The following is a 27064-nucleotide window of genomic DNA, read 5'->3' as shown; positions in this document are numbered from 1 at the left end:
TCTCCTCTTGAACACCTCCAAGGATGGTGACTCCACCACCTCCCTGGGCAGCCCATTCCAATGACGAATGACTCGCTCAGTGAAGAACTTTTTCCTCACCTCGAGTCTAAACCTCCCCTGGCACAGCTTGAGACTGTGTCTCCTTGTTTTGGTGCTGGTTGCCTGGGAGAAGAGACCAACCCCTTCCTGGCTACAACCACCTTTCAGGTAGTTGTAGAGGGCAACGAGGTCACCCCTGAGCCTCCTCTTCTCCAGGCTAAACAATCCCAGCTCCCTCAGCCTCTCCTCATAGGGCTTGTGCTCAAGGCTTCTCCTCAGCCTTGTTGCCCTTCTCTGCACACGTTCAAGTGTCTCAATGTCCTTCTTAAACTGAGGGGCCCAGAACTGGACACAGGACTCAAGGTGCGGCCTAACCAATGCAGAGTACAGGGGCACAATGACCTCCCTGCTCCTGCTGGCCACACTATTCCTAATACAGGCCAGGATGCCATTGGCCCTCTTGGCCACCTGGGCACACTGCTGGCTCATGTTTAGGCAGCTGTCAATCAGCACCCCCAGGTCCCTCTCTGTTTGGCAGCTCTCCATCCACTCTGACCCCAACCTGTAGCTCTGCATGGGGTTGCCGTGGCCAAAGTGCAGCACCCGGCACTTGGACTTGTTGAATGCCATCCCATTGGACTCTGCCCATCTGTCCCGTTGGCTGAGGTCCCTCTGCAGAGCCTTTCCACCCTCTAACTGACCAACATCTGCTCCCAACTTGGTGTCATCTGCAAATTTGCTGATGACTGACTCAACCCCCTCATCCAGATCATCAATGAAGATGTTAAAGAGGATGGGGCCCAGCACTGATCCCTGGGGGACACCACTGGTGACTGGCCGCCAGCTGGATGTGGCACCATTCAGCACCACTCTCTGGGCTTGGCCCTCCAGCCAGTTCCTAACCCAGCACAGAGTGCTGCTGTCCAAGCCACGAGCTGACAGCTTGGCCAGGAGTTTGCTGTGGGGGATGGTGTCAAAGGCCTTGCTGAAGTCCAGGTAGACCACATCCAAAGGCCTCCCCACATCCACCAGGCGGGTCACCTGATCATAGAAGGAGATCAGGTTGGAGAGGCAGGACCTGCCCTTCCTGAATCCATGTTGGCTGGACCCGAGCCCTTGGCCATCCTTCAGGTGTGCAGTTATTGCCGCCAGGATAATCTGCTCCATCACTTTCCCTGGCACTAGGTCAGGCTGACTGGCCTGTAGTGTCCGGGTTCCTCCATCTGACCCTTCTTGTGGATGGGGACCACACTGGCCAGTTTCCAGTCATCTGGGACCTGTCCAGTGAGCCAGGACTGGAGGAAAATGATGGAGAGCGGCTTGGCCAGCTCATCTGCCAGCTCTCTCAGCACCCTAACTTTAAGTTTGGGGGCCTTACTGGAAGAAAGACATTGAGGTGCTGGACTATGTCCAAAGACATGGATGGGGACACAGTCTGAAGCTGCGCCAGGGGAGGTTTAGACTTGAAGTGAGGAGAAAGTTCCTCACTGAGCGAGTTGTTCATCATTGGAATGGGCTGCCCAGGGAGGTGGTGGAGTCACCGTCCCTGGAGGTGTTCAAGAGGAGATTGGATGTGGCACTTGGTGCCATGGTCTAGTCGTGAGGTCTGTGGAGACAGGTTGGACTTGACGATCCTTGGGGTCTCTTCCAACCTTAGTTATACTGTGATACTGTGATACTGTGAATGGCAGCAAAGATAGTGAGCACAAGTGATTGAGGGAACTGAGATTTTTTGGACTGGAGTAAAGGAGGATAAGTTGACATCTTACTAGTCTCTACAGCTTCCTGAAAGGAGGTTGTATGGAGGTGGGTATTGGTCTCTTCTCCCACTAAACAAATGATAGGACAAGAAGAAATGGTCTCCTAAAGGAGATTTATGTTGGATATTAAACATTATTCACCAAAACGTTTACTAAGCATTGGAACAGGCTGCCCCTGAAAGTGGTTGAGTCCCCATCTCTGGAGCTATTTAAAAGATGTGTAGATGTGGCACTTAGAGACATGGTTTAGTGGTGAACTTGGCAGTGTTTGGTTTATGGTTGTACTAACTGATCTTAAAGGCCTTTTCCAACACAAATGATTCCATGATTCTACAGAGCCAAGGCAAAAGGTGGCAGCCTTATATAAGATAACCCAAAACTAAGAACCAATATTTGCAACCCTCAAATTCTAGAGAAGCTCCCTATATGATCAGTGGAATGCAAAATTTTGCCAGAAGACAATAATTAATCTGCCTTGTTACACTGTGCCAATAGAAAATCTTGGAGTGTTCTTAGGTGTCAGTTACTCTGGAGAGCTGGAAGGTTGTTGACATTAATCCTACATTTAGTTTTAGTTGCCAAAATAGTCAGAAACAAAAACCCTCTAGATTAAATCTATAAATCTGAATATAATTTGGAGAGTTATCAAAGATCCTTCCCAAATATGCCAGGTAAATATATCTGGGATTAAAACAAAGAAAACAAATTAATCCCTGCCTTCTTATTACAATATAAAGTGAGAGAAGCCAGGAAATACAGCACAAAACCTGATGGTACACAGTGTCCTTAGATCACTTGGCCATTGTTTTCTCTCACAGCAGAACATGTTAATGATACAAAGAAGTTTAATATTTTTTGGCTTTGGATTTTCATGTCAGAACTATAATAAATGTGCACATTATTGTTTGTATTACCATATCCTTTAGATGGACCGCCAATTTCTACAGCCTTTGCATGCACAGCCAAGGATAGAATTTTGCCCACAAATGGCCCAGCTGAATTACATTCAGCAGAAGCTTTGCAGTACAGCTTCAGCTTCAAAGTAGTATGTCATGGTACAGTGTATTTATGTTGCAAAGACATTGTATGGTTAAACTTGATTGAAACCACCAATTCTACAGCAGGCAGACTAAAGCTTCTTTGTTCTTCACCAACCAATTTAATTCTGCTTTAAAATGCAACTGTTCTATATGGCCTAAGACATCCTTATTTGCATTTAGTTTAAAAAACCCCATCAACCTCTAGAACAATTAAATAGACAACAAAATGTTAAATCCAGGAGAACAGGAAGGAATAAGTTTGTTTGCTTGTTTTTAAAGGAATCTGGACAATATAAAAAATTGAATATGATGAAAAATGAAGAAACAAGTTTTAATGTGGACTGCACAGGAGCCTCTCCCTTCTCCCACTGCCTGCAGCGGCTGAGCCCTGTCACAAAGCCACACAGAACAACTCCATTTGGTGAAGAATTTGGACCACACTTCTCACACTTCCGCTATGGCCCTCCTCCCCTTGGAGACATGGAAACGTTCCAGGGGTCCTTGGAAGGAGGGTCTCGGAAACGCAAGAGTATGCCAACAAAAATGCCTCCTTCTATCCCTCTTGAGGGCTCCTCATCACCATCTGAGAGACCTGAAGATCACAATGACATAGGCTCTTCTAGTCTTCCCTTGGTGTTCCAACAGCCAGCACAGCCCAAATACAGTTCCCAGATGATTGACCTCTGCAATTTTGGGCTTCAGTTCTACAGAACTCTGGAGCACTTTGGAGCCAAGCCCATCAAGCAAGAAACAGTGAAGCCTAACATGTCATGGCCCGGTAGCCCAGCATTCATGCAGGCTCCTTACACTTATTATCCCAAAGTTCACCCTGGTTTAATGTTTCCTTTTATTGTGCCACCGAACTTTCATTTTAGGAATCCCTTTCAAATGAAAAGACCTGCAGAGCCATCATTCAGGAGGGCTGAAGTAAGAGAAGGTGGTGAAAATAAGCAGAAAGTGGAAAGAGTAGATGTCAACCTTCAGATAGATGACAGTTATTATGTTGATGTGGGAGGTGAACAGAAACGCTGGCAATGTCCCATGTGTGAGAAGTCTTATACATCCAAGTATAATTTGGTCACCCATATTTTGGGACACAGTGGCATTAAGCCACATGCTTGCACCCGATGTGGCAAGCTTTTTAAGCAGCTGAGCCACTTGCACACACACATGTTGACACACCAGGGCACTCGGCCACATAAGTGCCAGGTATGCCACAAGGCATTCACTCAAACCAGTCACCTTAAGAGACACATGATGCAACACAGTGACATCAAGCCTTACAACTGCAGGATCTGTGGCAGAGGTTTTGCCTATCCTAGTGAGCTGAAAGCACACGAATCTAAGCATGAAAGTGGCCGAGAGAACATTTGTGTGGAGTGTGGTCTGGACTTTCCAACACTGGCTCAGCTGAAGAGACACTTAACGACTCACCGTGGCCCTATACAGTATAATTGCACTGAATGTGATAAGACTTTCCAGTATCCAAGTCAGCTGCAAAACCACATGATGAAGCACAAAGATATTCGCCCGTACATCTGCACTGAATGTGGCATGGAGTTTGTGCAGCCCCACCACCTGAAGCAACACTCCCTAACTCATAAGGTAAGCCAGCACAGGTTGCACTTTCAGCGTGCATTGGAAGGGAGCACAAGGATTGCAGGCTGCTAAAGACATATATATGTACCTCCTTTGAAAGAAAGTAATCAGTCTATAGAGCCTCATGCTGGCTTTCTGCCAGCTGGAGAGTTTTATGCAGAGAAAAAGGCCCAGAAGTGCTGGCAATTGGAGAAGCCAAATGTCCCTGTCAGTTTTGGGAAAGTGCTTTGTTATAAAAAGGAGTTCAATTAAAACACCTGCATTACTTCGCAACACTCTTCTCACATTTCTCTGCTCCTGGTTTTTACCTTCAGAATAACCTTCTGTAACATAACATAATTTTATAGAGCTATGTAACATGGCTAAAACTTTAGCAGAAGTATTCTTCTGAAAACCAATTCTGCTGTTTTGCTCCCTTTAACCGGGAAGTAGGTAGACTTGCAGTAGACCAAATATATGCAGATTTTGAAGAAAAAAAGGATTTTCACACACCCCACCCCCAACATAAATATTTCTCTCCTTTGTGCCTAAGTTATCCAGAATGGCAGTCAGTATAAGTGGAGAAGTAGGACCGTAAACCCTGCCAACACATATCAACTGATAGTCTTGCCACTGCTGACAGCAATGAGAGCAGGGTCAGTCTGAGCTAGGGGCAGAGACTGATTTCAAAACCAGGAAAAAAATCTAACTGTTCCATTGAAGAGTGTCTGAAATTGGCTTATCCACTTTTAAAAAATGTTATTAAAACTAGTCAACCCCCCACATGTTACGGAAGTTTGCTTCCAGATTTTCAAATTTTTCCTTTAACACTTGAGTTTTGGCTTTGATGTGAAAAACATTAAAATATAGAAAGTTACATAATTTCAGTCTTATACATACGTTTTTCTTTAAAGACCTACAAACACTACCTTCACAGTTGCTTTTTCTTCTACTACATGATTACAATTTCTTTTCTTTTTGGAAAATCCCTTTGGTTTTCGGATTCACTATGAAAATTCTACTAATTTAAGATTTGGCAGACTTTTGCCAAAGGAAACCCCTGAGAGTTTAGAGAGCTTCTGCTTCTTTGTCCACAGCTGCACAGGGGTTCAGCTGTGGACATAATCAACAGTGCTTAGCTGACCAAATGCAGCCTGACATCAGATAGGCAGACACTTAAAGCCACTGTTGGTGTTCATACTTTTAGCTTCCCAATTCACTGTGAAAACCACTGATGGGTGTGAAGGCACAGGTCGTTTCAAGTCTTCTTTGCAATGGAGGCCTGAGGGAGGGGTAATTGCCCTCATCGCTTCACTTATCAATCCTCATTACCTTCAGCAAGTTACACTCAAAATTATGAAGTATTTAATGATAAATTAATTTGTTTTCATAGCACCTAAATGACTTTTTGAGGAACTGGAAGTTAGATCACATGGGTGTGAGCAAGAATATTGCATTAGACATAGGTAAATTGACTAGATGGCATGAAAGATGCTAGGAATGTTCTGTAAACATCAGATCACATGAGATCTCCACTCCATTAGTGGAAGCCTCACTAACAGGGAACAGTATTTTCTGTTCATTCAATCTATCATGAGTCTACCTTTGTGACATTGCGTGACTACTACTCAGTTACTTCAGATAATTTTCAATAGCTTTATTTCAAACAGGGCTTTGTCTTTTTTAGGAGCAAACTACACTAAGTTATCAAAGGCAAGCCCTACTTCAGCCTCTTAAGTGGCTAATTTTTATTCTTGGTCAGCAAGTGTGTGCATATGTTGAATACATAAGCAGCAGAATAGGACAGATAAGCTGTGCTACTGACTACATCTAATATGATTTGTAAACTTGCTGATGGAAACAGCATTAGTTATTTCATTAAACTTACATTTTGTTTTCCTTCTTTGCTTCTCAAACTCTTAAAAGAATTTGCCAATAAAAACAACAACCACATAAGTATGTATGATTTGAACAAATTATGTCAAAAGTGAAAGAATTTATTACCTGCTTTGCTAATGGAGAATAAATATATTCTTATATTACTGTTCCAGAGATTAAACGACCCAGAAAATTTTTCATCCATAGAATTTTCTGATACTTTTATTTTCTTACAGGGTGTGAAAGAGCACAAATGTGGAATTTGTGGCCGGGAATTTACGCTACTGGCCAACATGAAGCGACATGTCCTCATCCACACCAATATCAGAGCCTATCAATGCCATTTGTGCTTCAAGAGCTTTGTGCAAAAGCAGACACTCAAAGCCCACATGATTGTTCACTCTGATGTCAAACCCTTTAAATGCAAGGTAAGTTTATTTGGTGGTAGAGGCAGTAACTCACTAGATATTTCTGTAATACTATTATCTTGTGATACAGTAGTATTGGAAAAACAAGACTTCCATTTATTTGAATTCACATAAACCAGCATGGTTTCCTTTCTTTATCCAGGTTCTGCTTATATAGTACAAAATATTGGAGGCAAATATCTGTGCTTTACTCCCTTCCCCTTCTACATTAGTAACTTTCATCATAATTTTTTTTTTTTTCTGCTTCATGAGCATTTAAATGTCATGGAAGTTTGAGGACAATAAACATACCTGACATTTGTTTAGTGCAGCCATCCTAACAGAAATCTAACTGCTTAATAGCTTGAAAAGCTGACTAAAAGCATAGATCAAGTTGTGCACCTGACAGGAGACCATAAGCCCGTTCTCAAAAGCCATGGTCAACGAAAAAACAGCAGCCATAATTTCACACAGAGATGCTATGCAACACAGCACAGCTACAGAAGACAATTGAATGGTCCACGTATAATTACTGAACTTAAATTCAGAGCAAGACACTAGTATGCTAACAGAACGGAACTAAGTTTGCTGTCTTCCTCCAGCAGGCTGACATTCATTTTCCACCCTCTCTTCTTCTCCTTCCACATACACCTTTGAGACCTCAGTTTTCTTAACCATACTTATCAGTAATATATTTCTTTTGAATTTTTCATGTTTATATTCTTACTCAGTATTGCATACTACATCTGTTCCTTTTGCCTTCTCTCTGGCTCATTGCTGGAGTCAAATTTTGTGAAGTCCAAGACTTTATTCCTACATTGATCTGCTCTAAAAGAGATATAAATGCAGAGGGGAGCAGACTTGATGGGGTGCTTGGTTGCATGGTTTAGTTGATCAGGTGGTGTTGGGTGATAGGTTGGACACGATGATCTTGAAGGTCTCTTCCAACCTGGTCTATTCTATTCTATTCTATTCTATTCTATTCTATTCTATTCTATTCTATTCTATTCTATTCTATTCTATTCTATTCTATTCCATTCTATCCTGTCCTATCCTATCCTATCCTATCCTATCCTATCCTATCCTATCCTATCCTATTCTATTCCATTCTATTCCCCAGTTCACTCATAACCAACTGAAATCTAATCTGGAGGATGTTTCTCAAAACTTGTTCACCCAATGTTGTTGTGGAATTAAATATTTTTTTTAAAGGGATTGTTTCACTAAGAAGCAGAGTTGGATGAAGAAAATTAAATGAAATTATTTTCTCTTGAAAAATGTACAATGTCAAAATATCATAGGAGAATGCGGCATTCAGTGGTAATTTTAACAAAAAAATGTCAAAGTGAGTCTTTTTGACTTCCTCATTTTCTTTTGATAACTTTAAAGCATTTCAGATGGAGAAAATAGCAGCAAGGTCTTTCAGCTGTAGCATTGTGTATGCTTTTAATTTATTCCCTATTAATATTTTTTCCTTTTTTTTTTTTTTTTTTCTTTCCTTAAATTCTATTCTGTGTTGACTGGGCAGTTCCATGTCAAGTATGCTGGAGACTTTCATTCTTTGATAACACCTGCAAACCTGTCTTTTTGTCCCCATTTGGTCAAAATTGTCCTTTAACCTCTCAAATTTCAGAAAAGAAGCTCAATTTTTTGATCAGCTGTTTCCAATGCAGTATCTAGATTCACAGTATTTTTTAGTTATGTGCAGCTTAGTTGAAAGTTCATGTTCAGGATAGGGTTTGATGCTAGCAGATTGTTAAAACATGGAGTTTTGAACTAGAAACTGGAGCACCACTGGTGTGTTTTCCAGCCAGCAACAAAAGCTCTATGGGAACACCTGTTTTTCTTACTTTTCACATCTCTGTCCCCACCCAATGTCCCTAGGAGGAAAGAAAAATGTAAGCACAATGAAACTAGTTTCTCCTGTGGGTAAAGGACTATGAATCAACATCAGTGCCCCTCAATGAAGTGGAGATGGCAACAAGAAGCAAGGGGAGAATCAGGCATTCCTCTTTGGTGTTAGGAACATCTCTTGCCTCTCTGGCAGAGCCCTTGAAAGACTCAAGCAAGTATTTCTGGATGGTATTCAGAGGGTTAAGGTAATGACCAGATAGCAGCCTTTTGGCACCAAGCTCCTCCTCAGCAGAAGGAAGGATATAGCTGTATGAACAGGCTGCTTAACAATGCCTCACATGTCCCCGGGGAACTGCCTGCAAATAGATTTCATCTTGCTTTCTCTTGTACTTTTCAAAGCTTCCTGTTTTCTCACGGTCCTTTTGGACAGTTTACAGTCTTTCTCCCTCTCCCTCTCTCTTTGAGGAAAGGAACACCCTTCTTATGAAAAAAAAAAAAAAAAAAAGAAGAAGAAGAAGAAGAATGCAAGGGAAAGAGAGCACAGCAGTAGCCTTTCTACTTCACCACATGCAATGGTTTTCTTTAACCTTTTCTCACAGCAAAGGAAAACATGAGGCTTTCCTATCTGTCTAATCACAGCTAAGCACAGACTATCTGAAGTGAGGGAGAAGCAAATAGTTGTCCCTTCTGTTTCCTCCTCCAGCTGCAGTCTGGATCTGTGTTTGATTTTTTTTTTTTTTTTCTGAAGAGTGAACTTCTCTGTGGTGTTTAAAGACCTGAGCCCATGCTGTCTTGTTTATTTCTGTTAAAAAAAACAAGCCTAAAACCAAAAAACCCCAAAACCAAACCAAAAAAACCTCACCACAAACAAAACAAACAAAAACCAACCCAAACACTGAAGAGTTCTGAAGGAGTTGCATCAGTTGGTGCATCACAGTAGTTCTAGTTTCTTAAATTTACAGTTGCATTCAGTGTTGAAATTTGTATTTTTTCAGACCTCCAATAAAGACTACAATGAAGTTTTTTTCAGACCAGGCAAATACCCTTTGCAGTAGATGTTTTGAACTCCACTTTTTTCCCACCTAGATTCCTGAGTTTTGATAGTGAGCCAAAACCTAAGAAAATATTAGATAAGTACTTTGGGAAGAAACAAAACAAACTGACTGATCTAGGAGGGTATACTTCATGGGGTGGTTTAGGAAAACAAAATTGAGTGCTGAAGTAATTCAGTCTTTCTAGCAAACTGTACTGAATTCTATTTCACCAACCAGTACAAAAAAGTGTGTTCAGAAGACTTGCAGTTGATGTCTTTCTCTTCAAGGACTTAATTATATTTTGTTTAAAGCACATGGCCTAAAAAAAGGTCCCCAATTAAATCATGTTGTTCTTGCTGCCTCAAGATCTCTCAAGATCTTTGTATCTCCTTGAGTGTTAAGGTGTTTTCTGGTGAGTTCTTCTGGAGCTCACTCCCATATAACTAGGTCATATTTCACACTCCACTCATCAGTGCTCACACACCTGCCCTGCCATAGAGAAATAAAATTTTGCTTGGTCTGCTTGGTCTGTAGACTCAGGCTGTTTTTTAAGCACTAGCTGTGAATCCCAGCTTGCTCTTCCAACACATGAGCCCAAAACCTGCTCTGTCACCCTCTAGACCATGGACATTCATCTGAATATTCTCTTGTGTGTTTTGAAGAGGATAGGTTACCTAGGGACTATGCACACAGATCCATCTTGTTCTGAAAAACGGTGTTAGTATCTGCATTTCTTTAATTTTCTGGTCACACCTCTCCATCTTGTACCATTTCCTCCTGTCCCCAGAGAAGATTTCAGGACAAGAATACATTACATATCCCTAAGGCTGCGCACAACTTTGTGAAATGTAAAACCCACCCCTTTTTTTCAGAGACACAAAACTTTGGTGCAGTAAGGATCTACCCTTTACAAAATCCTTTGTCTTTTCATTATGAAGAAGAGGATATAAGTGTTGCCTTGAGAGAAAAAACATACATTCTCCCACTACTTTAATTTTGAAATTTCATACCTTATAAAGATATAAATTTGCATGACATACTCTAGACTATCACCTTTTCAACCTGTTTTTTCTTGACTACCAGTTTTCCTAGAGAAATAAAGACATAGCTGTCAGAAAGCAAAACCTGGTGAGAACTCAGGTCAGCCATGATACAAGCAGATAACCAGATGCCTTCTGCTGAGAAGCATTGGAAAGGTATTATTATTGACATTCTTATAGCCAGAGAGATATTGACATGTCACAGGTCATTCCAGCAGCTGTCAAGATATAATCAGATGCTGTTCCTCCTCGCAAGTTTTCGGTACTCATCACTGCTTCTTCTTCTCTTTGTTTCCCCCCAGCACTTTCTGAGAGGGCTTTTAGTTCATTTTCTTTCCTAAACATAAGTCACCTGGATCATTAGCTTTCTTTGAATGCAAAGAGGAAACTGTTATCCATCATGGATGGATGATCCTTGAAATCAGATATCTTACCCTTACAAATTACTAACATTTTCAGTAGCTATTCCTTCTCCCATCTCCACTGTCTTGGTGTACAGCTTGATGCTAAATGTATTTACTAGAATGCTCAGTTTAGCAGAATCACAGAGCGCAAATCACAGCTGAAGCAATTTTTTTTATATAAAAATGAGTGAATGTTTCCAGACTCTTCTTTTTGCATTGCTTCAACCTTAGTTTTCACTTAAAAATAGAACCACTGCAAATTATAATAATAATAATAATGAACTACATTCATTTTCCCTCAAGAGATGGTTTAAAATGAAAAGGATTTCTAGTATTTCACCAAGGATCATTTCACTGTCTATGTTTGATCCAGATATTCTAGGTGATGGCTTTGTGAATTTGAAGCAAAAGGTACTGTAGCAGACCTTCTGTACTCCCAAAATTAAATAAATCTGAAGTCAGATTAGATAGAATTTCAGTAATTATTTGTTTTTGTAGTTTTCTCCAAGGTGAGTACACTGCTTGATGGAAGTTTCATTTACTCAATAATGGTGATTCTGGGCCATATGGTAATAAACATCAGTGAAAAATTAAAATTCTCATGATAAAAGTATTTGTCTAAAACCATCCCAAAGCCCCCAATCTAAACCAAAAATAAAACAAAACCCAAACAAACAAAAGAGGAGCTGAAACAGAAATAAAACACAGACATTTGCAGAGGATGGAAATAGCCACTTGAATGTGAGCAAAACGAAAGACCAGAAGACAACAAGTAAGACTAAGAGCTTGTTATATTGATGTCAAAGTCTCATGTCTTAAGAATACATTTGATTTATAAGGGACCAGTTTACAAAAGAACCCATCTAGACAAACAACAACAATGAAAAAAAACCTCTTATTGTTTCATCAAAGACAGACATCCACAATCAATAGCATGAGCTGGCAGGAACATGCTTCAGGGAAAGCTGAGTCATTCTTGCAGCCCCATGACTGTTTAAATTCCAGCTTACTCACCAGAGATGCCAAAACACAGAAATCAGTAAATGGAAGATAAAAGAGAAAAGCAGGGGAGCAAGAAACAAAGAAAATAAAAAGAATTGCTCTTTCTAGCTTGAAGCAAAATGTGCAGCCATTTCATTTCCACCTAAGCAGAAGTAATATTCTGCTTGATAGTTTCACAGAAACACTTAATTGGTTTTATTTTGTATCTCCATGTCTGCCTGGTATTTTTCTTGACTAAAGGTTAGATTTATAAACTACAAACTAAATGGTTCACCAGGGCAAAATCTTGAGTTTCATTCAAGGCAAGAGGCTCCCAGGTTAGGTACTGAAGCCTCTCCCCTCCTTACAACATTCCCCACTTTGGGGGGGTATTTGACTATGTGTCCTATACCTCAAATTTAAATAATGGCAACGGTGCAGAAGGCCCTGGATAGGTCAGACTCTTGTCTGTAGGATTTTTGCCTGTATCTTTAAAAAAACAAATTGCAGCCAGAAGCTGCCAGGGCTGAAGTTGAGAAGAGTAAGTCCTATTTCCTTTAAAAATATTCTCCTTGGAAGTACTCCTTTGAAGTAATAATTTTCATTCTTACTGTTTTTACAGCTGTGTGGAAAGGAATTTAACAGAATGCATAATTTAATGGGACACATGCACTTGCACTCAGACAGCAAGCCTTTCAAGTGTCTCTACTGTCCCAGCAAATTCACCTTGAAAGGGAACCTAACCAGACACATGAAAGTCAAACATGGAGTCATGGAAAGAGGATTTAATGCTCAAGGTAAGTACGGTTATTCTCTAAGAGATCTGAAGATACATATCCATAAACCCAAATGGGTGTTGTGCCACAGATCCATGTTCTCATACCGTACATACAGTGCTATTGGATGAGACTGAACTGCATAAGCCTGGGAGGTTATTATTAACTATCAATATTATTCAGGTGATACAGCCCAGAGACCCCGAAAGTAGTGAGCCTTGTCTCAGAGACCTTTCTGACTAGCTTTGTGATGACACAGAGGTACAGATCAAGACAGAGGAGTAGATGGAGACAAAATGTGACGGTATTCATGAGTACAGGGAAATAATATTAGCACACTAAATTTGTACCATCAAATGTTAAGAAGAATATGGTCAGTAATGTAAGAGCAGAGGTTTCATCCAGCCATAACAAATATTCTTATACTTAAACCCAGGAATCCCCATGCATCACTGGGAAGGCTTCAATATCTACAGCACCACAGAACTTCTTGCAGCCTGTGGGTAGCCCAAGACACAAATGAGGGGGAGTTGGTGGAGACTTAGCTGTAGTGAGGATGTAGCACATGCAGATGGACAGAGGAATGATTGGATGACATAATCTTCCCATCTGAAGGTGTATTTTCATTATTTTTGAACAAATGTTGCAGTTACAAGGGGCTTGATCCCTGAAGGCTGACAGACAGCAGCCTGGCAGCCATGGGCAAGCAGACCTTATTCCCTCAGAACTGTATAGGTAGGATTTCATAGTTTTTCTCTCATTTTTGAGGTACACCAAAAATTACAAATTCAAAGCTGAAAGAAATGAAAAGCATAGAAGATTTCATGGATCTTGCTCACTGCTGATTGGATTCCAGTCTGAAATAGGAATGGAAGCCTGAATGAGGCACAATGTCCAAGAACTTTGGCTATTCTGTACCATACAGCTACAACTGATGTTAGGCAAAAGACATAGGCTCAAGACCCAGTTTACAAAGACGAGTGAGGACAAGAGACCTCCTCTATTTCCTCCATCTCATAGTAAATGGATTTTTGACTACCCATGGTATCCTGCAAAGCATTTCCTATGTCCCGTCTAACACAGACACTTCCTAAATTCAGGGTCATGTGTTTATACATGACAGTATTACCTAAAAACTGATTGAATTAGGAAGGATTTTTTGGAGAGTTTGAGTGTCCAATATTTTTCTGTTTATTAAGAATTTCTGGATAAATAATTATTTCATGGGTAATATTTCTTGATGTTCCTCAAATTCAAGCTTTAGGGCAGCCTAGCATGTATGCCAAACACATACTCCAGTGTCATTTAGCTTAAAATTACAAAGAAGAGATAATGAAATAAATGGCTGTGTTTTCCCCGTACATCATCTGCCACACCATGCTAGTTACATGATTACTTATGATGGAAGACAGCCGAAGAGCTTCTCAGTGTGCAGAGATTTATCAGCCCTTGAGACTTATCAGACACAAGACAAATTGTAAAAGCTGCCCCATGCTCATGAACCGTTTTAAGAGAGACAACCTGCTGTGAGGTAGCAGCTGTAGCTAACGAGGTTGCATAGATGATGAAAAAACTGGATTAAGTCACTGAGGGAAAAATCCAAACCAAATCAAAACAGAAGAGGTTAAATAGTGGCTTTCATACATATGTGCTATTGGATGAAATTCTCTCACCAAAATATTCACTGTTCTTTTTAAAAAGACCATTACTTTTCTGTAATTAAGATGAACTATGCCTGTAGTATCTGAATCTTCTTTGGTGAATTACTATGCTCAGAGATGCTTCCTGGGTAATGTCTCAATTTCCAGCAAGAGTGGAAACACTGACAAATATGACAAACTCAGACTTATACTAGACGGCTAAAACCCCCTACCTTTAGTTTATAATGAACTCCTCAAGCTGAAGCACTATCTGGTGTATAGAGCTTTTCAGTAGCATGAGTAGCTTCTCACTGGAGAGAAGAGAAAAGAACAAATAAGGAGAGTGGAGTTCATAGACTGCTGAGACTTGATTTGCTTTTTATTTTTAAATTAGTAACTTTGAACTAGAGTGTCCATAGAACAAATGCATTAACATGTTTTTATTCCCCACACTCTGGGAAATAAGTGTACAAAACCTGGGACTTTGATTATGGCTCGTGATGCTTTAGATCAAAGTTTTAATTTTTTAAAAAATAGGAAGGAGGAAGTGGGTAGGTTCACTGGCAAAAATAGTTTACAAGAGTCCAAGTCACTTCACTTTTATTCCTAGCTCCCTCATCAAGTGTCTGGCATGTACAACACCATGTTTTGTGTGTCCTGACCTAGCCGTGAAGTGTATACAATAGTACTTCTTTTAACAGCATCTCAAAGGAGATGTCATGGGATGTAAACAGAAAGTACTTGGAGATAGCTGAGTGAAAGACAAAAGAAAAGCTTGAAGTTGAAGGCCATCTCACGTTTTGTTTTTTAGCCAGGTAATTTCCCATATAAAAATTATTCCTTTTCTCCTCCCCTCAAACTACTACAAGGTTTTGGAAGAGGAAGAATTGCTCTGTCCCAGACAAATGCCTTGAGAAGCTTGGAACAGGAAGAGCCCTTTGATCTTTCCCAGAAAAGCCAAGGGAGGGGATTCTCATTTCATTCAGATGGTGAGAGTGTCAAGGGAAGCTCATACCAGGAGGAGGAAGACAACAACTATGAGGCAGAGCAGTACAGTCCTGACATGTATCACCACAACGACAACAAGCTGTATGTGGCTCAAGATCTGTCTGGCAAACCAGAGTGCATGACGAAGGACTTCAGAGAGTCCTATTGCAATGAGAAGGAAGAAGTGCTAAGCGAGGGACAACTGCAGAAGAGAATAGGAAGTTCAGACAAGGAGGAGAGCCAAGGAGAGGGAGACCTTGCAAACACCAAATGCCTCAGCTTCAGATCCTTTGAAAAGGCCAGACTTGGCCACTCTCTCTCTGATTACTTGTATTTCAAGCACAGGAACAAGAGTACGAAAGAATTGCTGGAAAGAAAAATGGAAAAGCAAACAATGCTTATAGGCATTTAAAATGGACATCTAAAAACAGCTGGAAGATGGGAACCAAATAGCTTTTAACATGAACTGTAATTTACCAAAAATTGGAATTTTGTAGTAGTCTTGAGAAATAAACAGGCCAAAGTGATAAAAATAATTTAAGGTAAACCACATACATCAACAGAATAAAGCAGTCCAAGGTCCTGTCATCAACAAAAGCAACAGACATTGAACAGTAACATAATCATACTTATCCATTTGATGTATAAGCAGGCAACGGGGTGGGTACAGAAGTTTACTTTTTCTTTATTGGGGTGATAGAGACTTACTCACAATTTTCTAGTTATCAAAAAGCAATAGACTTTAGTATTTGGTTTATTATCTGACTAAACATATATGGACATTTCTAACCATAAGTCTCGGGAAAAAAAATCTGAAAATACTAAGTATTTCACAGTATAAGCAAGTATACTATTAAACATAGTGTGCATGGAAGTGCTGTCACTCTCAGAAATAACACAGTCTAAATACTTTCATTTACTGAAGTGTTAATTCAATCACTTACAATGAGAAACAGAAGACAAGAATGAATACTAATGTCATGTGAGACAGTGAAATGCAGCTCTGGAAGGCTTTGAAAACACAGGAATTTAGTACAGTCACAGAAGCTTTTCCTCTGGCACAAGGGATGTTTGTGCTTTGCCGTGTTTCATTGAGTATGGGAGTTTCCATAACTCTTCAAATGCAATAGCATGGACTATGTTCACATTTTGTTCTATGGTCTGTTCAGTCCAATACATTTAATGAGCAGCAGCAGCATGTAGCATTTGCAGGTTTTGCTGTAATTACACATAAAGCAATACAAGTAATTTATCTGAGGAAATGATGAATTTTGCCATTTATGTCTTCAGTTTATCTTGGCTAGCAAGGATAATTTTACAATATGCAGATCTGATCAGGTTTTAATTTAGAAGGTATAATAAAAATTAAATAGCACTGCCCAAAAGGGCAAGGAGTACCTCAAGAGGAAAATTAGTTTTGGATTTCCTCTTGTTGGAGTCAGAAATCACCCTTAACAACACGGCTTAACTTTTAAGCTCCAGGCCTGTCAGAATTCCATTCACATTGTTTTTGATGAATAATTCCCAATTTCTCATTCTCTGACTCCCATTCAATTATGTGTTCATAACGAAGATGTTAAAAGCATATTCAATTAAGTACATTCCATTAACTGTTTCACCAGCACCTTGACTCCTGTAACTTCAAGGCAGATGAGAAACAGCCCTATGTGATCCTGTTGTCTATAAGGAAATACAGATTAAATAAATCAGTTAATTAGCCCTGTTCTGACATCACAGCTCAAAAAGTTAAAATCCATATATATGGTACATCTTTTCCAACATTATCCTTTTCACCTACCCATCAGCTTCTTGATTTGAAATGCCTTGCTATCACGCTCAATATATAGCAAGTTATAATTAATATAGTTATATATTTATGGCTTGCTAGGGCTCTCTCCATTGTAAGATGCCACTCACCTTACAGAACTAATGGTTCACATAACTACGAGTTAACTGGTGTTCACAGGGCAGCAGCCTTTTATTCATCACCTAAAACTGGAGTGTAGTTGGAGGCTGTGGAAGGGTGGTTTCGTTTTTCAGGGTGATACAGATTCTGAATGAAGAGCAGAGAGATCCATGCCTGTATCTGAAGGGGGCCTGCAGGATATCTGGAGAGAGACTTTTTACGAAGACATGCAGTGACAGGACAAGGGGTAATGTCTTCAAACTGTAAGAAAGTGGGTTTAGGTTAGATATTAGGAAGACGCTCTTCCCCATGAAGATGGTGAGGCACTGGAATGGCTTTCTCAGAAAAGTTGTGGAGACTTCAGCCATGGAAGTGTTCAAAGCCAGGCTGGATGGGGCCTTGAGCAGCCTGGTCTCAGAGGTGTCCCTGCCTGTAGGAGCAGGATTGGAACTAAACCTACTAAATCAGAACTGAAACCATTCTATGATCTATGATGACTCTATGAAAAAGGTGTTGATAAAATAAGCTGTATCTTATGGGTGATTCTTACAAATGTAATTAACTCCAGAGCCAATGTACATACTTTTTTAAAATAAAATGGGGATATCAAATCGAAGTGGAATGCATGTCACTTCAGGCACAGAATGGAAATTAACTCAGTCTTTCAAAATGAGGTGTGTTTCAGAGGTACATAGCCATGATTGTTCAGCGATGGACTGTTTTATCATGCACATTCAACTTCCTTGCTTCCAGGACAAGATAACTCCTCCTGAAAAAGGAGTCAGCTTTGTAAAATAAAATGGGGATATCAAATCAAAGTGGAATGCATGTCACTTCAGGCATAGAATTGAAATTAATGCTGTCTTTCAAAATGAGGTGCATTTCAGAGGTACATAGCCATGATTGTTCAGTGATGAACTGTTTTATCATGCACATTCAACTTCTTTGCTTCCAGGGCAAGATAACTCCTCTTGTAAAAGGAGTCAGCTTTATAAAATAAAATGGGGATACCAAATTAAAGTGGAATGTACTTCACTTCAGGCATAGACATGAAATTAATGATGTATTTCAAAATGAGGTGCATTGCATTTCAGAGGTACATAGCCATGATTGTTCAGCAATCATGCATATTCAACTTCCTTGCTTCCATGGCGAGATAACTCCTCTTGAAAAAGGAGTCAGCTTTATTTGAAGGAAGATGATGTCAAGCAGAAGAATCAGAACATTTTCAGAGCAATGTGTGTAACCACATTCTTTACACTAGACTAGAGGGGTAATGACAAGGTAGACAGAAACTCAGCATGGTGTAGGAGATTGTCTCATAGAAATGGAAATGAGTCCTTTGGTTATTTCTTGGCAATATCTTGTCTCTGCCAAACAAAAGCTCCTGTTTGGTAACATATACAGCCGAGAGTCAGGAACCACTGGCTCTTAGAAATGTTTTCCTCAAGGTGGCAAAGTTTCCAGGTGTGTATGATGCAAAATCAGTTCTCTCCACTTGTACAGCGGTATTAGTTCCTATGATAAGAAGAATATGCAAGAAATCAGGAGCCTAGTTGCAGTTTCTGGAATGGTGATCATGCCGATGAGTTAAACTAAGCAAGCCCCTTCACTTCTGTGGTGGGTAATGAAGAAAGGCATTCAGCCCCTCCACTGCAAAGCCCAGTTGTCTCTGCTGGGTAGTGCTATGGGACAAATAGCAAATCTTTATCAGAAAGAAACAAATTATTATCAATGGCACTCTTCAGGCAAGTGGAACAAAGAAAACATTTCAGTAGAGCTCAGCTCCAGGTGGCTAACATTGTAACCACAAAAATGATGCACACTGGAAGAATACAATCCACAGTTCCCAAATAGAGATTATAATGCCAGGGGTGTCTTTAGGAAAGGAAATAACTGCAAAGAGGTTAGGGTCATCTGTATGATTAACCCAAACATGTTCAACACACTATCACTTCAGCCATTTGTACACTTTTACAATTTCACTTCTCATTGGAGCAAAAGCAACTGCCAGTCACACAAAGCCTGGAAAGGAGGAAAGGAGGAAAGGTGAAAAGGAGGAAAAGTCACCAGGATGGCAATGCTGTTTGTGAATAATTTCCAATGTTCATCCCTGTGGTGCATTCTTCCTAGAAAGCAGAGAACATTCCATCACAATGATGCCTTGAGCCTGTGCCAGTCACATAATCATACTAAGCTAATTCATGAGCACCCAAGGCTAATTCATATTAGAATAGTAAAGAACTCATCTAAAAGTGTAAGTCACCAGTCAGAGGAATTGCAAACAAAATGATTACTGAGAGAAGACAGTGCCAAGTGACCCAGGCAAAGAGATTAGAGGATAATAGTACTCCCTACTGCAGGATAAAATGCAGTTGGGTATAAGGCAGTTGTTACAAAGAGGTCCCAAAGGACAAATTAAAAGTGAAAAAACAGCCTTCATTGTGAAAGCACCTTGCTTTTCAAAAGTAAGTTATTTTCATGCTATTTACATTGGCACTGTTTTGGGAACAGACAGTAACAGCCTTTGCTTCTTAATAGCTTTGAAAATGCTTTACAGAAATTTGCTCTCATAATGAAGTTATTTCCCATTTCTAATTTTCGAGGGATTAGCTTCCTTGTTTTGCTTTGAATAGAGGCTCAGAAGTCCTGTAGACACATCACTCATGTCCTGGACCTTGGAGGACACACTCTGTTTTTTTCCTCCTTCCTAATCCATATCTATCTACCTTCTTCTTAGATGACTTTGTGGTTTGGGTTTTCAGCTTGTAGTAACACAGGAAATTAAAGTCCAGTCTCCACCACTTCCATATTAAATCACAACCATATAATTTCCCTACATTTTTATGTGAAGTTGAACTTCCTCGTATTGGAGAGCATCACAGCAAGTAACGGTGGCCACAAACTTACACTACTGAGATTCTTTCCAAATTCTTACAAACTGAGATGCTTCAAAAAGCCATGCTGGGGAAAGGTATACTGGCCACACCATAATGAGTTTAGGCAAGTGAAGGCATGTGGTTTGTAATATTAGAAGCATTTCTGCTGCTAAGGGCAGTGGAAAGAATTCTGCAAGACAAAGACACTGTACAGACCAGACCAGGTGGAAGAAAAGTCAACAATTGGGTTACTAAAATCTGAGGATAGGGAAATACAACGTGTACAGAGAAAGTGAAGTTGTAGGTAACAGTGGAACAAGATGTTTTGAGTCTGGCCATCAGGATTCAGCCACCCCCTTGTGAACCTGAGTAGTCCTGGCTGCCAGGCAGCCTCCAGTCTGCGAAGGCAAAAAACGGGTACTCTGTGTTCAGCATCTCAAAGGACAAAACACTCTATGATAGTATTATAATAGAAGCTTATCCTACACTTTGCTGTATAGAACAAGGAACCAGAAACACCAAGCAATGGCACTGCACTCGTCTTTTCACAGTTCCATGTTGGTCTACTACCTATTCTCTAGTATCTTTCTTCGTATGGTGCTGCTGGACTCTGCTGTTATGAGTGTACAACTAAGTAATATAAGTGCTATACTTATTATTCCAAGAAGTTGTTAATAATGATTAACAGTTTTGAAAATAAGTAATTTCTGCTTAGCTGAACAAGATGTAACAGAGCTAACATTTTGTAGTCCTAACACATTTAGCAAATAATGTGGTGTATATTTTTTCACATAAAACACTGGGTTCTGATTTAAAGCCCCAACTCAAAAAATGGACCAACTATTTGTGAATATTTAGTTTATGACTTTCCATCTCAATAGTAAAGGTGTGCATGATGTATTGTATTAATTTAAGCAAATAAATATGCACTGGCGAATCTGCTGTATTTTGTATTGAAATGGATCTGGAGTTCTTGACATGATAGGTATTTTATATAGTGAACACATGGGACTGGTCTGACATGCTTCATTCAGCACTACTGGAGAGTGGTCCTTGTAGAAGGAAACCTAAATCAGTGATGGAGAGCTACTTAGAAGACCTCTGAGGCAGGTGGATTAATTTATTATTACAGGTTGCAGGGACCACATAAAGAATGCTCCAGAATGACTGTGTTACTTATTAACTTGGCCTTGGAGACACTAAAACCAGAAAGAGGTAATCTTTATCTTAAAGACATTTCAAATATTTGCATCATGTAAAAAGAGGGGAAAAGAGACATTTTACAAAACTGAGGTTAAGAAAGTAGGAGTAACTATAACTCAGGGTTGCTTTTTTTGTAGTGGAAACCATATATTTACAGTAATGAGCAGATTCTTGGATTTATTTGTTTTAATGGGATCCTGATAGAATTGGCATCATTAGACTTCACAGATAAAATTTTAAGCTGATTTTGAGCATAGAAAGAAAACAATTGGAATGTTGTCTATAATAAGTAATAAAGAAAATAAAGATATTAAGTTTCTAATTCTCAGAGATGCACATCTTAAAAAGTGCAAGAAGTCTTATACAAACACTAGGAATACATGTTAGAGGGTAAATGAAACAGAACTAAGCTGTTTTTTTGCTTTCCTGTTTCCTCATTTTCCTCCCTGCCCTTTCTGTTTTCATTGCAAGTAACAACCACTATGAAGATTGTAAATTACCTCTATGTCAGGGGGAGAAGGAGACTTTGGGGAGTGACCTAGTTCATCCCCATCTGACCCAGTGTCGGTGAATCTCTCCCTTTACCAGTCACAAAAGTATGATAAAAAACGTTATGTTTGACCCTTCTCACAGATCTCCTTTTCAATTTTATGAATGAGATACATTCATCAGTATCTTCAAGTAAGCAGAAATAAAGTAGAAAAGAAAAAGAATCTCTCAGATTTTCCCAGGGAGCTTTTCTGTGCCTGTAGTGAAATGGAGAAAGGCCCAGTATGTTTAAATTATTTTAATGGGGACAGCCATATTAATATTGATGATACAAGAAAAATTGGTGAATCATTAAAAGGAGAACAGTCCCAGTTAAATAAAATTGGTGTGGGATACCTCTGAGAAGAGCAAGTCACTGCCATGATGCAGTGTAATTAGGCCTTAAACACATGAAATTTCTAGTTTAAGTAGAAAACCACTTGCCAAATTTTTATACAGTTTATTGCTTGTAGAGTATGATACAGCTAAATGTGTTTGCCCACTGGTTCGTGATGCAAAAACCTGATTTAAAAACACATGCTGGGTGTCAGTCATTTCAGCACTTACAGATGATGAAACACTAAATAGAGATGACTGCTAGAGTTTTACAGATATGATATGATGGTGTGTTGGATCACACAGCATAAATTTCCCTAGTGATGAGCCCCAATGAAAACACATCTGAACTGAGAACAGCCACTTTGTGAGAATATCTCCTGGTGTTACACCACTCTGTTTACCCTGTCTGGAAAGGTACTGTGTCTGCAGTCCAAATACATCAATGATTTAATTTGGATGGAGTCAGAAACGTTCCCAAGGGGAGACCTTATTGCTGTCTACAACTGCCTGAAGAGAGGTTGTAGCCAGGTGAGGGTTGATCTCTTCTCCCAGGCAACCACCAATAGAACAAGAGGACACAGTCTCAAGCTGCACCAGGGGAGGTTTAGGCTGGACGTTAGGAAGAAATTCTTCACGGAAAGAGTGACTGGTCGTTGGAATGGGCTGTCCAGGAGGCGGTGGAGTCAACATCACTAGAGGTGTTTAAGAAGGGACTAGATGAGGCACTTGGTGCCAGGGTTTAGTTGATTAGATGGTGCTGGGTGTTAGGTTGGACTTGATGATCTCAAAGGTCTTTTCCAACCTGGCTAATTCTGTATTCTGTAATTAGTTCCTGGACTGAAAAATCTGTCATAGTGTGAGCATTTTTTGTTCATCAGACCTCTGCCAATTTACATTGGTGGAGAATACTGGATCGTGCTTTTGAAGCTGAGATTGTCTGTTTGTACTGGTTTTTATTTTTTTTTTTTTTTTTTTTTTTTTTATTAACTTAAGTGCCCTTACTGTCATCAATGGGAAATTGTTAAAGAATAAATAGTGACTGAAATACTAATTAGCCCACTAAAAGGTGGGGTACAGAAAAATGAGAATGAGAATGATGTGTGTGTGACAATAAGAAAGTTATTTCTGCCCTGTGGAAAGCTACTATAAATCAGCCAAGGTGTGAACAGTGCAAAGACAACAGTCAAGGTGTCACAGAAACGTGTTGAAAAGATATAGATTAACAAGGTAATTGGCAGATACGAACCCAGGGAAACATTTACTGCTACAGGGAATTCTACAGCTGCTTAATTCTTTATGGATCTTGCTGTTCTCACTACAAGCTAAAGATCTTCTCTATAAACACTAGCTCTTGATCATTTTGTTCCACAGGCCATGATTTTTAAACTTTTTTAAACCAGTACATGAAATACTTGTACAATATAGAGAATCAGCTCTCCAGGCAGCCACACAAGCATAATGAAAAGTGACAACAATGATGAAGTCTTGATGGGAAGAAAGCTGCACTAAAATTGAAACAGGATTGTGCCTACTGCAATCTGTTTTGGATATCTCTGAGAGCAGCACCAAGACTAGATAGGCCCAAGGTGACACAGGTTTGACAAATTCCTATGCAAATGCTGCCTGGGAGTTTAGAAGGAAATGTGAACTACTTAAAAGGGAAAGAAATTAGAAGCTGTTCCCTAATGAGAGTTTTTATTAAACTGGGATAAAATACATTGCAAGTTCTAAAAGAATTGTTTAAGACAGATTTCACATGATCAGACAGTTTAAAACTAATGTCATTCAGAAATATATTCCGTGGGAATATCTGGGGTTATTTACTGTTACAGTAGCTCATAGATGTTTATTACTATCACTCTGTGGGAGGCAATCACCTCACAGCCAGGAATCAGAATGGATCGAAAGAGAGTTGTGCTAATGTCACTGACTCCAATGCAGTCAGTCCCTTTAAATTATGTTACCGTTAGGTTAACTAAACCTGCTGAATTTCATGGTGAAGAAGATGAAGAGTGCTTGTGCAGCCTGCTCCACCCACTCTTCTGTACAAGCAGTTGTAGGACAAGTACATTTTTACTAATCATAGAATCATAGAATTGTTAGGGTTGGAAGGGACTTCGAGGATCATCTAGTTCCAACTCCCCTGCCATGGGCAGGGACACCCCACACTACATCAGGCTGCCCAGAGCCACATCCAGCTTGGCCTTAAAAACCTTCAGGGATGGGGCTTCTACCATCTCCCTGGGCAACCTGTTCCAGCATCTCACCACCCTCACAGTGAAGAACTTTTTCCTAACGTCCAATCTGAATCTACTTACCCCTAGTTTTGCTCTAATCCTCCCAGTCCTATCACTACCTGACACCCTGAAAAGTCCTTCACCAGCTTTCTTGTAGGCCCCCTTCAGATAGTAGAAGGCCACAACTGGGTCTCCTCAGAGCCTTCTCTTCTCCAGACTGAATAGCCCCAGATCCTTCAGTCTGTCCTCATCAGAGTGGTGCTCCAGCCCTCTAATTATCCTTGTGACCCTTCTCTGGACAAGCTCCAGCATGTCCAGATTTCTTCCTGTAATAGGGGCTCCAAAACTGGATGCAGTATGCCAGGTGGGGTCTCACCAGAGTGGAGTAGAGGGGGAAAATCACTTCCCTCGACCTGCTGGCTATGCTTCTCTTGATGTAGCCCAGGATGTGATTTGCTTTCTGGGCTGCAAGTGCACCCTGATGGCTCATGTTGAGCTTCTCATTCACCAGCACCCCCAAGTCCTTTTCTTCAGGGCTGCTCTCAAGCCAGTCGCTGCCCAGCCTATATCGGTGCTTGGGATTGTCCCGACACAGATGCAGGACCTTGCACTTGGTCTTGTTGAACCTCATGAGGTTGGCTTGGGCCAACCTCTCCAGCCTGTCAAGGCCCCCCTGGATGCCATCCCTTTCCTCCAGTGTGTCTGCTGCACCACACAGCTTTTTGTCATCAGCAAACTTGCACTCAATGCCACTGTCCATGTCACCAACAAAGAAGTTAAACAGACCTGATCCCTGAGGGACTCCACTTGTCACTGGCCTTCACTTGAACATGGACCCACTGACCCTTTGGGTGCGGCCATCAAGCCAGTTCTTTATCCACTGAATGATCCATCCATCAAACCCATTCTGTACCAGCTTGGAGACCAGGATGTTGTGTGGGACAGTGTTGAAGGCTTTGCTCATGTCCAGGTTTGTCAGGCAGGATTTGCCCTTGGTGAAGCCATGCTGATTGTGCCCAGTCACCTCTTCATTATTCTTTTGCCTCAGAAATGCCTCCAGGAGGATCTGATCTGTAATCTTAACGGGCATAGAGGTGAGACTGGCCTATTATTCCCTGGGTCATCTCTCTTTCCCTTTGTGAAAATAGGAGTTATGTTTCCTCTTTTCCAATCAGTGGAGACCTCCCCAGACTGCCAGGACTTTTGGAATATGATGGAGAGTGGCCTAGCAACCTCATCCACCAGTTCTCTCAGCACCTGTGAGGGAGCATCTGATGAAGACATCCACTAATGTGCCTTCTTTCGGGATTGAATTCAGGTGGTCCTTCTACCTGAGTTGTATTAGCAGATGCAACTCCTGTGCACTGTGAAACCACCCAGATGCTCACACCCTGCTGGATAATGTTGGGATTTTTTGTTTCCATTGGCCCAGAGTTATCCTAAAAGCAGGACTGCTTGTTTGCTGTGCAAGGTGCCAGTATACACCCAGAGAAGAGGTATTTTGTTTATTTCACACTTTCACAAAGATGGATGCCAGACAGTAGTTCCACAAAGCTAGCACACCATTTGCTCAAACAATAGCAGTTTATACTATATACAGTACAAATAACAAAGACATAATACATGATTGGTTATATGACTTTTTCATCACATAAATCTTTGCACAAATGCTCCTTCAGCTACCTAATTCATTATATTATTACTTGATTCATTGTACTAAATTTGTTCTACAGTTATGTATTCATTCTCCTCCTAGAGGTGCATGCTTTAGTATTACAATCATCACAGGTTATACAGGGAATGCCTTGATGTTTTGATCTTTGTCCCAATCTGTGTTTGGTTTGTGTGAAAATGCTGTAACAAGGGATTGTCTACATAACTTGACACAATCTTCCTGTCTTTAGATACTGCTCTTGTTTCTGATTATTTTAACCTTTAAGGCTTTTTTTTAACCTTTAAGGTTCTTTAGTCTCAAGGGCCTTCCATTCTTATTATCCTGGTTTCAGGTCAGTTCATTACAATCTTCCTCAGACTAGAAGTTTTTGACTATTTTTCTGATATCACCAGCAGACTCACTAAGGAAGTCTAATAACATTACAGAGAGTTTGACTTGCCTTCTCAGTTTCTCACAATTACAGGCTTCCAATTTTATTTTTCTAGGGCTTTAGTTCTACGTTTTTAGGGACATGTTTGTGTAGATCTTGTAACACATTCTGAGGAAAGAAAGTGTGAGTGATTACTTGTAGACGTTTTTGACAGATGGTGGCAAACTGCAAACTATGTTTTCTTATGCTTCTGCTTTGTTATGTTTCATTTTTACAAAACATTTTATCTTTTTTTTCTTTTACTCTTCAGGACCCTGGTGCATAGACCATTGATCAGCTTCCTACAGGGAACTCTGAAACCACTGGTGCAGAGCCATTTCTGCTTTTTTCTTATGAAATGCATCAAAGAAAAAAGAATACCCCAGAGTGATAGACAAGCAGACACAATGATAGACTTCAGGTGCACTTTGTACCATTTCCAAGAGCCAGCACGGCACATTAGTCCTTGC

At 40.3% G+C, this 27064-nt stretch overlaps 1 protein-coding gene across 1 annotated transcript; it reads left to right on the top strand.

Moving 5' to 3' along the window:
- The first annotated feature begins 3121 nt into the window (after window positions 1-3121).
- Window positions 3122-16807, top strand: ZNF366 (zinc finger protein 366). The gene is made up of 4 exons (XM_009901744.2): window positions 3122-4444; window positions 6532-6723; window positions 12638-12812; window positions 15301-16807. The coding sequence occupies exons 1-4, from the start codon at window positions 3146-3148 to the stop codon at window positions 15828-15830; spliced, it is 2196 nt and encodes a 731-aa protein (XP_009900046.1). The 5' UTR covers window positions 3122-3145; the 3' UTR covers window positions 15831-16807.
- The last annotated feature ends 10257 nt before the right edge of the window (window positions 16808-27064 follow it).

The sequence above is a fragment of the Dryobates pubescens genome, chromosome Z, assembly GCF_014839835.1.
Source record: "Dryobates pubescens isolate bDryPub1 chromosome Z, bDryPub1.pri, whole genome shotgun sequence".
Taxonomy (NCBI): Eukaryota; Metazoa; Chordata; class Aves; order Piciformes; family Picidae; genus Dryobates; species Dryobates pubescens.
Note: the sequence above shows the minus strand (reverse complement) of the source record. Positions and strands in the feature narration are given on the sequence as shown.